The sequence below is a fragment of the Haemaphysalis longicornis genome, unplaced genomic scaffold (genome assembly GCF_048455015.1).
Source record: "Haemaphysalis longicornis isolate Haplotype H1 unplaced genomic scaffold, Haemaphysalis longicornis Haplotype H1 scaffold_1, whole genome shotgun sequence".
Lineage (NCBI taxonomy): Eukaryota > Metazoa > Arthropoda > Arachnida > Ixodida > Ixodidae > Haemaphysalis > Haemaphysalis longicornis.
Genome location: NW_027526203.1, coordinates 251,237,172 through 251,250,499, shown reverse-complemented (window position 1 = coordinate 251,250,499; position 13,328 = coordinate 251,237,172). Strand labels below are relative to the sequence as shown.

The 13,328-nt window shown below is 46.6% G+C and overlaps 1 protein-coding gene across 2 annotated transcripts in view; it reads left to right on the top strand.

Moving 5' to 3' along the window:
* The window catches only part of Ftz-f1 (ftz transcription factor 1), a 353,164-nt gene extending 345,501 nt beyond the window's left edge, over positions 1-7,663 (top strand). For both annotated transcript variants that reach the window (XM_077675587.1, XM_077675592.1), the window contains one exon: positions 917-7,663. In XM_077675587.1, coding sequence (XP_077531713.1) covers positions 917-1,063 — 147 coding nt within the window. In that variant the 3' untranslated portion in view covers positions 1,064-7,663. The remainder of the gene's footprint in view (positions 1-916) is intronic.
* Positions 7,664-13,328: the final 5,665 nt, after the last annotated feature.

Below are 13,328 nucleotides of genomic sequence, written 5' to 3'. Positions count from 1 at the left end.
ACACGGTTGGCAGATTCCCCATCCAAACCGTACACGTTTGAGCCCGAAGACCCTGTCTTCGCACGTAACTACGCTCAGGGGTCTCCGTGGATGCCAGCAGTGATCTGCCGTGCAACCGGACCAGTGTCTTGCGAGGTCACAGGCCATGATGGCCGAGTACTGCACAGGCATGTGGGCCAATTCCGTCGCCAGACAGTCATGCCTACCCAAACAGCGGGTGCAGAACTGGAAGGAATGCAGCCTGAAAGACTACCCACGTAAACGCCGAGTTCTGTCCCTGTGGAGCCAGACGCACCCGAGGAGCAGCCGACCCCTGTGGTTAGCAGTGTGCCCCCACAAGAGGGTGAAACCATTCCACTGACTGTGCCAATGGAGGCTAATAATCAGCCTGTAGTGCCACCACTGTGCCTTTGTCGCTCGCTGCGTGTTCGGGGAACCCCGCTTCATCTAAGAGACCATGTACTGGCCCTGGCTGACTACTGAGCCCAAACTGGGAGGGGAGGGGTGTTGTGTAGTGTGACTGTGGCCGCTATGTTTGGCGGCAACAGGAAAGACGGCTACGAACATGTGACGTGTGTTTTGGAGTGGTTTTTACGCATGCAGTCAGTCGGTGTTTGTACGGTTTGTACGGCCTGGTTAAAATAAACATTTTGTGTTCCTCAACCCACGATATGTAACATTAATGAAGGTACAATTACCGGCAGAAAAATAGCTAGCTGCATAATCTGTCTTTTGATATGTCAAGGATCTCAGAGCTGCTTACCTGTTCATAAGAGCGAATTCAGGTCCAACATGGGGACATTTTCCCGTGCTGCTTGCAACTGCGAGGAAGAGAGCTCGCTTGTGCAGGTGTTGCCCCATGTCGGGTGCCACCGCTTGTGCTGAGCGCGATCTCCTCTGGTTGGCTGCTGTGCAGGACAAGTTTGGCCAGCTGTACCAGATGCTTCCAAGCCTGAAGCTGATCAGCACACGCGGGGAGGAGTACCTCTTCTACAAGCACATGAGCGGCAGCGCGCCATCGCAGACGCTCCTCATGGAGATGCTCCACGCCAAGAAGAAATAGCATCCGGCTCCTCCGCCAGCCCCCACGCCCCTCCGCCGGAAACGTCTCGACCGGAAGAACCCTGACCGGAACCTGGCCCGCTCCGCGTCCGTGTGAGAATCAGCGCGCGCCCGCCCCCTTCCGCCCACTCCGCCGCCTCTTCTTCTCGCCCTCGGTCGTGCGACCCCCGCCGGGGCTGCGTCTGGCCCCCCCCACGGGGGTGGCGGGCCCGCCGCAGCGTCACGCGGAGTGTTCGGATGACATTTTCTCTTGGAGACACTATGGGAGACACGGGCCGGGCCTCCCTGGCTGTGCCGCAGGCCTGCTGCTGGCGGGGTCAGGGGAGAGCCGTAGCGTTACGTAGCAGGCTTGTCGTCTCGTGTACACAGCACGCGCGTGAATGTGATAGTGCGTGCCCGTGTGTGTGCGCCACCCTAAGGATGCGCTGGGAGAGTGCAGGTGTATAGTACACACACATATATATATATGTATACGCAAATAGATCCACACACATGCACACATGCATGTATGTATGTATGTATGTATGTATGTATGTGCCGGCATACACAGAAAGAGGAGTGGAACTATGCTGTGGTCTGAAGGCTGTTTGGCCACCCGAGACTTTTTGCTGGCTGGGTGACTGCAACAGGTGCTACAGATTCAGTGCGAAGGTGTCGCGAGCTCTACAACTCAACAGGGACTCTGCACGATGTCACGGAGCTTGAGTGGGTGGCAGGATCGTTAGTAGGAGAGGTTTCCTTTTTTTTTTTTGTGCCACTTTATGCACTCTTTTGTCCTTTTTTTGTGCGTGTCTCTCTCTGCCGGATTCCCGTGACGGTCCCTTTGACTTCCTTCCATTCTCTCGGACGCAATGGAGTGCACATTTTTTCTTGTGTGAGTGAATCTATTCATGTCTGCGTGGATCAGCATCAAGCTAGGCGAGTGAGTGAGAAAGGATTCTTTCCCCTTACGAGACTGGACAGACTCAGGGAAAAGAAGATGCGCGTGGGTGTCTGAGAGCAAGCAGCAGAGCAGTTGTTTATCCATCGCTTTTCAACGCGCTCTTCTCATCTCTCACACGAGTGCCTGTTGTGTGCTGCTTTGCCCGTGTGCTTAACTCCTCTGCTTGTTTGCAGTTGTGCGTGCTAGATTTGTTTTGGGTATTCCTGTTGCAAGCCTGTCTGCTGCTCCCATTATGCTTCCATTATTGCCTGCTTCCCTTTGACTTTCGTGAGGAGTGCCTCCTCCTCCTCCTCCCCCCCCCCTCCCCCCTTTGTTCTCTGTCCAAGGCACTCCATTTTTTGTGTAATTTCTTCTGGCGCTATTGTCGTCTCATCCAACCTGCATCATTAACGGCGCTGAAGAATCGAAATTTCCAGCCCGCGCCCCACCCACCCCTTGACCACTCCCTATATCATTATGCCATCCCATTCATTCATCGTCATCAAAACCGAGCATCTGTGTCATCTGTTGTTTTTTCATTGTTGTTAGTGCTTGGTCGCTTCAAAGAGTGAAACTTGGGACAGGTTGTGAAAGGCTCCAGCACGGTTTCTCTTTCTTTTTTTTAAATTATGGAGCAGTTGAGCGATGTCGGCACTGTTTCGTTGGGCAGCAGGTTGGCGAGAAATTAGGAACTGCAGTAGGGATGAATGCAAATGGTCGTGCAGTTGATTTTGAATTCGTTGGTGTGGCGTTTTCTAGCTGACACACCTTTGAGCAGTTTTTTATTTAGGATATGTGGTTTATACATCAAATTCTAGGCATCAAATTCTGTTTTTAAAACGAGTGACGATTTTACGTGGTACACTTTTTTATATCTGCACACCAATTGTCTAGTGACACTAACATTGGTTTAATGATGCTAACGAGGATCTAACTTGGATTTTATATTGGGGGCACAAACACAGCAGCAGTGTTTTTTTTTTTCCTCCTCTTCTTTTCCTTTCTTCACTGCTAATTTTTTTTTGTAAGCTTTAGTGCTCTATCCGAACTGTAACTTGCCTCACATTGCCTCACAGGTGAAGGTCAGGTGCTTTTGCACTGCCTGCAAAGTTAACTTCTTAATGCATGCTGTTGAGTGACCCTATAAGGAATACATGAAAGGCTTTGCAGAAAAAAAAAATATGATGTTCGTGAGGAGTGCATGGTAATATATAATGTTACGCTTTTTCCTTGTTGCTTCCTGGTTTGCCTGATGTCTGTCCTATTGTTACCTTTTATGTCGTTGACACCTCAGGCCCCTTTCAGCCATTTATTAGGCCCCTTCTTAGCAGTATTTTTAGGCCACTTCTTGTGACTCTTTCTTAGGGTTGCTTGTTAAACCTTGCGGCCATCGCCTTTTTAGTGATCATGGTACAGTTAACTTTTGGCAAATGCTTCATGGTGCTAATTGACTCTCCTGCTTGTTTACAAAGGGACATCTGAAGTAAGTTGCAAACATTGTGTGAAACATTAGTTTTAATGTCCTATTTCAGCGTATATCTCATTGTGAAAAGTGCATTTCTGAGAGAAGTGCCGCTTTCTTGCACCATTCTCCCTGCTGATTTGCCAACATCAGCTACGATGGTACACTGGCAAGTCCACGGGGCAGTAACTTAACAGATTGCTTTCACGCTTTTGTTGTTTCACGCACAACCTGTGCGTGAAACAACAAAAAGTTGGCAGAAAAACACATTGCAAACCAGTATGACGCTGTATGGCTGTTGGTGCAGCGACCAGGAACGGTGCCACCCGTAACAGATTAATGAACAGTTCTGCTAAACAGTCAAGTAACGAAAACACAGATTGAACTGCCCAATGCACCATCAAGTTCACTTCAGTGTCCCTTGAAAAGCAAGCAGTAGCTTACTAACAATGTCAGGCTAACAATGCAAGCCAATCATGTGGCTCTGCTGCACAGGCCTTTTGTGTTATGCTAGGCATGATAATTGGTGCAAGTATTCGCTTTGCTCCTAAAAGGAATGCACCGTAGTGGGAGACCATTTTTGCACCGTTGATTTTTCATCCCAAAAACCCCTTGTCTCAGTGCCGAAGCATCGCCAGCTTGAAGTGAAGGTTTGCGCGAAAGTGACCACTAAGTTTGGAGACTGTTTGGTTTTTTTGTGTGGCACATGCTGCCTCTTTTATGTTGGAGCACACCTCATGGTCATTTGTGGAAGCTATATACTTACATAGCATATACGTGTAGGACTGACTGGGTTCAGCAACAAAGCAGGTTCAACGCAGCTCAACATGTTTTAGTTTTTTTTTCTTTTGTTTTTGTTTTGTTGATGACCCTAGTGGTCAGTGTGTACATATACCACCGTCTTTATCGCAGATGTTTTTATGTCCGTAGTAGAGTGGAGGTACATACATCGGTTTTTGCAAGTTCTTTATGGCGCGAGTTCCTTCAGTGTCTTGGTTTTTTTTATTATTATTATTATTACTGATAAATATATGCACAGCTGTCGCCCCAGTTTGTGAGGATATAAAAACGCAAAACTGCTTTCGTATTCATGTCTGAGGGCTGTCGCCAGGTGGTTCCTGTGCAATAGAATTTCTTGCTTCGCCTAAAATTTTAAATTCTATCTGGGCAGATTGGACACTACAAGCCTTTCAGGGGCCTTCTCCACTTAACTGAGTCTTGATGACGAAATCGTGCTTTTGAACTCTCTCTCTTTTATTGCTTGCAGCGCACATTTGCTCGTGATATTACTGTTCCACAAGCAGAAGCAAGCACAAGCTTCATGTTGGTTCAGATCATTGTATTTAATTGATGTTCATCAAGCGCTTCCATGCTAGGACTTACTTCAGAACTGTAGCTTCTCTCAGCTGCAAGCTTCTGTGAAGTTTAAGGGAGTAAAGACGGGAAAAAAAAGAAAAGAAAAAGTTGGAGAGGCAGAGAGAGAGAGAGAGAGAGAGATGTAGAACTTATTCATCATAACGCACGTAAGAAGCAGCCTGCATGGAATTGTTATCAGTGCTAATGTTAATATAACCACACACCATTCTGTCCATCCTTGAGGGGCAAACAAAAATGTGCATGTACAGACCATTAGATTCCAGTGTCTTGTTGTCATGGTTGCAAGTATTATGAGCATGAATCGAAGTTGTAACACCATCTGCGCCTTTGGCTGGCTTGTTTCCTTACAGATATTTTTTTTAACCCCGACTAGCACTTTTGTTATGATGTCAATGATTGTTCGACTGGCTCCCATTGAACTCCACTGCCAATCAACATATGTGAAGGGTGTATTGCTGCTGTGTGACTGGAGAAAAAAAAAACGCATTTGTGTCGTCATGCTTGCTTTTGCTGCCATCCAACCCACTTTGTGCGCAACGGCGCACCACATGCTTTGCTTGCTCCTAGTTGTTGTGGCAGCAGATTGGGCTGCCTCGTTGTTGACATCCCACGTCCTGCTTGTAGTATTTTCAAGTGGGCAGGAAATGTTTCAAATCGTGGTTGCTTTGTTGGTAAAAGCAGGTACTCCACTGCTGCAATGCTTAAGTGTCATGTTTCTGTTTTTTTTTTTTTTTAGTTTACATGCAGCAATTAAGTTTCTGCAACATGGGTGCTGTCAAATTGGTAGCCTTGCCCAGCATAAGGGGGTGTGCATTGATGGTCTGACCCAGGTGGTTTTGCTACATTATGGGTGGCAGTGCCTGGTCGTGAGAACTTTTACATTGTACACACGTGCTGTCTTTCATAATGTATAACTTGAATGAACCATAAAGATCTGAAAAAATGTTAACCGGGCAGAGGTTAAAAGTTAGCTTCAAATTTAAGTGGGATCACTAGCACTAGCAAATCACTAGCACACTGCAGGTGGCTGGGGTCTTGCTCGAGGAAACACTGCTTCCCTTCAGTGGGTGCTTATGGTTCCCTAAATTTTTTCGTGTTCTCACTGAGAGAGAAGAGCAAAAGTGGGGTGGGGGAGGGGGCTACATTGTAGTTGCCTTTCGCAACAATTGTATATGCTGAAACTGTCGCCTGGTGGACCAAGGTTTTCCAGAATGCTGACAGTAGAAGCTGGCAACGTTTCCAGTTATACAGCACCCTTGTTTTAAAAGCTTAGTCCCTGTAAGTTCAAATGGAGAGGCTTTTGTTATGGTGTCATTAGGTGGAACAGTGGTGTCCTTGGCAATTTTGCTTTTTATCATGCGTCGCACACGGTTTGTGGTTGTACTTGCGTTGACTTAGAAGCGCACAAGGACAGTCTGAGTTCTAAAGACGTTGTCCCCAAGCTTGTTCTTGCACAAGGCTCAAGGAGCGCCTATCCGCAGAAAGTGGCAAAAGAAGCATAAATTTTTTCGCTGAAGTGTACGCAACACAGGCGGTTGCCCATGCACAACGTTGAACCGTCGTGAGGTGTTCCAGCCCTGGACATTGTTGGCTGCTGAGTTTTTGGGAGGACAATGTTCCTTTGGTGGTTCTGCTTTTCAAATGATAATACTTACCATGAGCTTTTCTGAGCAACTACATTCTGTATTCTTTTTCCTCGTGCGTAGATAAAAATGGATATTGCAGAATGTGACGACATTTGGAGCGATACAGATAGTTATCAAGATGTGCCTTATATATACCAGAATGACCTATTGAGAGAAAGGGGGCACTAAAGGAGCGGCCGTGGTGTCGGATACCAAGCAGGTATCCAACACCACGGCCAGCGTACCCACTTCGACAGAGGCATACCACTTAGGCAAATTTTCTGCATTTTTATCTTGCGAAGAGGCGTTTCCCGGACAGCCCTGTAAGCCGCTGCTACGCATCGCCACTAGTCAGCAATCAGCGAATTGATAGAAGAGCTATCCTCCATTTTATCTGTTCCGTGTTGTTGTCGTTTCCGAAGTGATCGGTTTCCGCACACTTGTGCTTTGCAAGAATGGCTGTCGCAGCACACAACCAAAGGTCCTGCCTTCGAGTGATGTGTTACGGCTGCTGCTGCCGCTGCCGGAAAGGGCGTTCCCTCCGTGCTGGGGGGTGGGCCCTGCTGGGTGACAGGCATCTGTGCTGGAACAAGTTTTACTCCTGTGCCGTGTTGTTACTCGACCCTTGCAAAAGTATCGTGTGTACGTGCATATTCCATAACCATATTCTGAATGTACATGCCGATCTCAGAAGAAATGAATAACCGTCTTGTTGTGCATGTAATCTCATCTGTTTCCTCCTCTTTTATTGTTTCCAATGCACATTTCTCTCTCTATAAAGCCACGCTCTTCCACCCTCCTCCTCTTTTTTTTCATCATCTTTTGTTGTACACTGAGCCGTGAATTGCGCGCAAATTGCACCGCTGTTTTTGTTAAGAGTTTTGTTATCGCGTACTACATTTACTGTGTACAATAGAGCGGGAATTGAGAGGGGGGAAAAACACATTGTTGGAACTTGCATTTTGACACTGCCTTTTCTATTCAATTTTACAATCCCACATCTCTTATGGAGAGAAAAAAAAAACTTTGATCGACCTTGTACATTTCATTCTAGGCTTTAGTATGTTCTTACTTTTCTTTCTATTCCTTTTCTTGCGCAAAAAAAAAAAAGACGAACGAGAGAACATTTGAAGACTTGATTCTCTAAAATAAGCGTTTGTACAAGGAATCTTCACCCACTGTTGAATTGTGTAAATAAATTGTTGATATTTGAAATGGGTGCCTTTGTCACTGTAGCTACAGGCAAGCAAAGTTGCATGCCTGGAGCATTCATGTGAATCTGCCTCATAACCAGTACCTTTTTTTACTTCTGGTGGGAACGTGTGGTTGAAGAGAGGAAAATCAAATCTCAGATGTATGAAAGCAGTGCAGGTGAGTGAACCACAAAGCAGCTGAAATGTACAGTGCCATGTATTTGGCAACTGGGCAACCAATGGTCTGAGGAAAGGTTACCCACACAGTGCCAGGAAGACAATCCCGTGTATTCCTTCAGGACGTGCTCTTTTGTGCTATACACAGCAAATCATAGGGTGGCAAAATAATAATAAAAAAAGAGAAGATATCGCAGCAAGCGGGGCAATCTTATTTGAAGGCCCTAACGTACAGTGTGACAAGCACCGCAAACATTAAATCGGACAACACTGAGGTAACGCAAATACTGCCAACACTTCCGGCAATAATTAACAAACTCCAGAAATGCATGTAGGTTCATGCGGCAGTACAGTTAAGGGTCAACAGCACAACTGAAGAAAAATGAATAAAAACTCTGGCCAACTTCTTCCAGGGTGTTCCTTTCGAGGTAGGTAGGTTGTTGCGAAGGAGGCCAGGCTTGGGACTGGTGATGATGAAATGGACGTTTATTCTTGGCTACATCTTAACGAACGAGGCCCCAGGCCTTTCGTCGTCCAGTTGAGCGCACCATGGACAGCCGCTCTCTACCGCTGCCCAAAGACGGTTTCCCTCTCCTTCGGAGGGCTCGAGTCGCGCACACTGCCATGGCAGCGCGGTTCTGAGAAGCTCGCCTTCGGTCTATGCTGAAGCCCTGACTCGCTGTTTTCCCCCCGAAGTAGAAGGAGCGCACACGTGGCCCTTTTTACGACCGGACGCACAGTGGCCGGTCGAAAACACTTGTTCGTCTCTATTTTGGCCTTGCCTCCCCTCCCAATGTCTTTCCAAGGCGGCAGGGTTATGCAGGTGCCCCACAGCTTTTAATGGCGCAGAGGTCCACGACAGTGCACACAACAAAATACTCATTTTAGTCCTCTGCAACTATGGCTTCATGGTGTTGGAAGTGTGTCTTACCAGGGGAATGGGGGTGGGGGGTGGAGTTGAATGGTGTGAACACATTTTCAGTGCTAAAGCAATTCTGTGTGCGCTCAAAGAGGAAACCCATCTGTCAGTCTTCTGTGTGCGCTCAAAGAGGAAACCCATCTGTCAGTCTGTAACACTTGTGTTGCACTTTAACCGCATAAAAAATATATCAATGAAAGGACCTAGGGCCTTCATAATTTTATGACCTCTGTATTAACCCTAATACAATGCCTTTACGGCTGTGCATTTGTGTGTAGTAGTGAAGCCGACCTTATTTATTTCAGTATCCTAAGGGCCTGCCACGGGTGGAGGGGTGGTTACACAAAATGTCAGGAAAAAGAAGTACACATAAACGAAAAGGTACAAGTGTGAATATATATATAGAAGCATGCTGAAATAAATGTGCAAAAGCAGCGAACAAAAGCAGCAGTTAACGAAAAAAAAGCAGGTCCGCACATAGTTGGGAATCGATGCAAGATAAAGCTTTCGTTGTGGCACACCAGCAGGTTGAAAGGAACTGGTGTTGCGTGTGGGCTCGCAATATCCGGTGGTGTCCGTCACGCCAGGTGAAGGTGCTGCCCGTCACGCAAGGTGAAGGTACATCGCTGGGTCGACAGATGGCGCCACCGCCTCGACGGCTGACCTATACATAATCTCTGTTCGCGCGCCGGGGGGGGGGGGGACCGTGGGGAAGGGGAGTAGGGAGGAGCCCGTACGCGCTATGGAAACAGCGGACGCAGAAGGACTAGAATGCCAGCGCTCACTCGCCCGTGAACACGAACAGCTCTGCCGTGTCATCAGATTTCACAAGCGTGGAACTGGCTTACATTTTTTGTTCGTTTTTGTGCTTGGCGCGGTTCCCGATTTCTGAGAACGGCGAGCCATGCGTGCGAGTGCATCGATAAATACAAGACGTAAGGAGACAAGTTCAGCGTGGCGAGGATGCCATATCCATGGTGAAGACGCCACGCAGCTCCAAGCGCTGAGTATGTGATACTGGGGTTTCCAATATGCATTTATAGTCACTACATCCAACGAGTCATTACATACGAGTTGGGACATCCACTAGGCCACGTGATGCCCGAGTCAGAAGACCCAACACGTCAAGAGATCCACCCGAGTCACTAGATCCAATTAATCAATAGATCCAACGAGTCAGTACATCCATCCGAGTCGCTACATCCAACGCGTCCCAACATCCAACAGGAAGAACCGCACGTGCTTGTCTTTCTTGGGGTTGGGTGTGCATTGTGTTTTGTTTACAATATAAAAATACTATGGAGGACCAGAGTATTTTTATATTTAACATTGGCTGAAGTGTAATGCAGGAATAGAAAACTCAGTATAGCTATACAGCACTATACAGGTAGGCGGCAGGGTGAAGGAGGTTTCAGCCTCCACTACCCTCCTGTCCCTCCCTCGTCATCGAGTCGCTAAATCCAATGAGTCCGAACATCCAGAGTCGGTACATCTATCCAAGTCATTAGATCCAACGCTTATGGTCACTACATCCAACGAGTCAGGACATCCACTAGGTCGCGTGATGCCCGAGTCCGAAGATTCAACACATCAAGAGATCCACCCGAGTCACTAGATCCAATGCGTCGATAGATCCAACTAGTCAGTACATCCATCCGAGTCGCTACGTCCAACGCGCCACTACATCCAACAGGAAGAACCACTCGTTTGTCTTTCTTGGGGTTGGGTGCGCATTGTTTTTTGTTTCTTTTTGTTTTCGTTTTTGTTTCTTTTTTGCTTTGGTGCATAAGATAAATCTTGGTGATTTGCTAATATTTCAGTTGTTGCTTTATTTTATTCTTGTTTCTTTGTGCTTTTTAAAAATTATAAAGGCCGCTGCACAGGAGGCATGCAGGCTCACCAGGGCTAATGCAGAGATAAGGTTATTATACGTTGTAGCCGTTTGACTAGCGTGAATAATGCAACCTGCTGCCCTCCACCATTTATAGATGCTTTTATTTTACAAGGTTGCATGAATAAACGGTTTATGAACTACTTTCGTTGTTGTTGCTTTTTGCAAACACTTTAAAAGCGAAAATACAAGCTTGGGAGAGTTGGCTTCAAAATTATTGCATTCACTTGAGGGATAAAAAAAGACAAAATTTAACAGATAAAAACTGGATCTGAAACAGTGATGCAAAAAAGCAGAGGTAGCAAATTGTTTCAACTATTTTTAGTCGGTTTTCACAAAAGAGTAAAGTGGTGCATGTGGATGCTTGCCAGGCTTGTTCGTGTGCTTGCGCAATGGATACTTTTAGATTACACAGGAAGGGGTACTCAATCAGTTGCTAGGGCTAGACATGAAAAGGCGACCAGAAGGAATTCCTAGCAAATTTCTACTAAGCTATGCTGAATGAGTGTCATTTTACTTACCACTAATTTTTAAAAAGTCTTTGGAAACAGCCTTTGTACAAGGGCGTCCGCAGAACTTTTTGCAAGGGGGCGCATCTATAGGGGGCATCTAAACAAAAATTATAAACAGCGAATCAGAACCGCACTTGAAGAATATACATTGGATTTTATTACCGAACAAAGAACTAAAGTTAATAACGAAAATGCAAAAAGGTACTGTCACTTCGTAAATAAAAGTGGTAAGTCTTGCTGTGTGAGGGTCCTCGGCTTACGCCAACAGATCACCAGCACACAGCACAATACGTTCACAAATATATAACTGCACTCCTTCAATCTTCCTTGAACAGCAGCTGCAGACGCCCCGGGTTTTCCTGGGCAAATTGCGAGATGACGTGTGATGAAGTCATTCTTATGTTTCATTACACGCTCTCGGTGCACACTCATCATACAAAGACCGTCCAGCCTGTCATTTGTCATTGTAGATCGTAGCCAAGTTTTCACTCTTCTCATTGTGCTGAAGGAGCGCTCGACAGTGCAGGTGGTAACTGGCAAGGCAAGTGCTACCTCAATTGTTTTTGCGACAGCTGGAAAGAATGGCTTGGCCTGAAGCAAAAGTTCGGCGTAAGTTATTTGTGAGGGGTCCCCCGTTTTGTTGCGCCACATTTCGTACCAAGAGATGCCCTCTTCCTTGAAGTTTTCAATGCTGTAAAAGCCTTGGAGTTCTTCAGCAATGGCATGAAACTCAACGCAGCTCAAACACTTCATTTTTGCTGGATGCAGTTGGAGGAGTTTAAAACTCTTTGCATTGCTTTCAGAGAAGCGGCGAGCCAAAGAAGCAGTAAGCGAGTCCAAGTATGGCACATATATTGCCACGCGGTAGTATTCCTCCGGCAAATGAATCCTGTAGTTTTGTCGGTGGGCCTGACGAGAGACTTGTCTTGGCACAGATATCAACACGTTTAAGTGATCGGCTGCCTCACTTGCTGTTTTCATGATGTCGGAAAACTGCTCTTCAGCGTTAGTCCGGTGGCCGCCAAAAATATTCTGCAACTTAGTGATGTGGTCTTGTGCAGAATGGATGTCCATGGATACGCTCTGCAGAACGTTCGTAACCGGTTCCAGCCGTGCGCTATACTTCGCTACAATGTGCAAGCAGACAATACAAGATGAACTTGTTGCTGCACAGTAGAGGATGTGAGCTCGTTGCCTAGTTGCAGCGTTCGATGTTGATTCCATTGACGCGAGCTCTTCGAGTGCTTCGACTATGGCCACGTAATGCTTAGAGAAGATCCTAATTGACTTGTATTTTGCAGACCACCTTGTTTCACAGAGCATCGGAATGTTGGGCACTAATTTCCTTCGAAGCATGCTTTCACGGAAGAAGTTGATGGTTTGTTTCATAACCCCTATTGTGTTACGAATTTCAGACACTTCATTCAAATCGTTGATCACGAGATTCAGCTTGTGACTTGCGCAGTGGAAGAACAGTGCCTTTGGAAGCTCGTTCTGTATTAATCTGCTGACTCCAGCTTCTCTTCCAGCCATTGTAGAGCATCCATCGTACCCTTGTCCAACGAGGTTTGAAAGAATCAGCCCGGCGTCCTTTAAAAACTTCAAGATCGTAGCAGCGATGCAAGCAGAGTTCAGTTGCTCCAGCTCAACAAATCCCATAAACTGCTCTCGAACGTATACGTTGGTTCCCGTATTGTCAATGAAGTGAATTCCTATAGACATCTGCTCTGTTCCTGCAATATCTGCGGTTTCGACCGCGAGGACGAAAAAGCAAACACTATCTTCAGCCACTATCTGCTCTCTCAGCATGTTGCCACAGATTGTGATGTTCTCGTTCTGGACTCGTACGGACGTGTACTTAGCATTGCCAGCACTGGATGCGAAGTGTTCCTGAAGACGAACATCTCCAGCTTCTACCCGAAAGTCAAGGAGATCATTAAAGACCCCACTGCCAGACTGCTTCCCGCGAATTAGCATGTCATGCATTGTGCAAAAGATGATGGTAGAAACAATGGAAATAGTTTCTGGCGGTTCCTTTCAACTTGATCTTGGAGTGCTCGGTTGAGCTGCTGAACAACGGGTAGCTGCTTGCCTGTCATCACATCCATAAAGTTCTGTGAGGCTGCCATTGCCTCCGGGTGCCATAGGGATTTTACGTGATTCCTGCACGCCTCGTGCATTTTTTTGT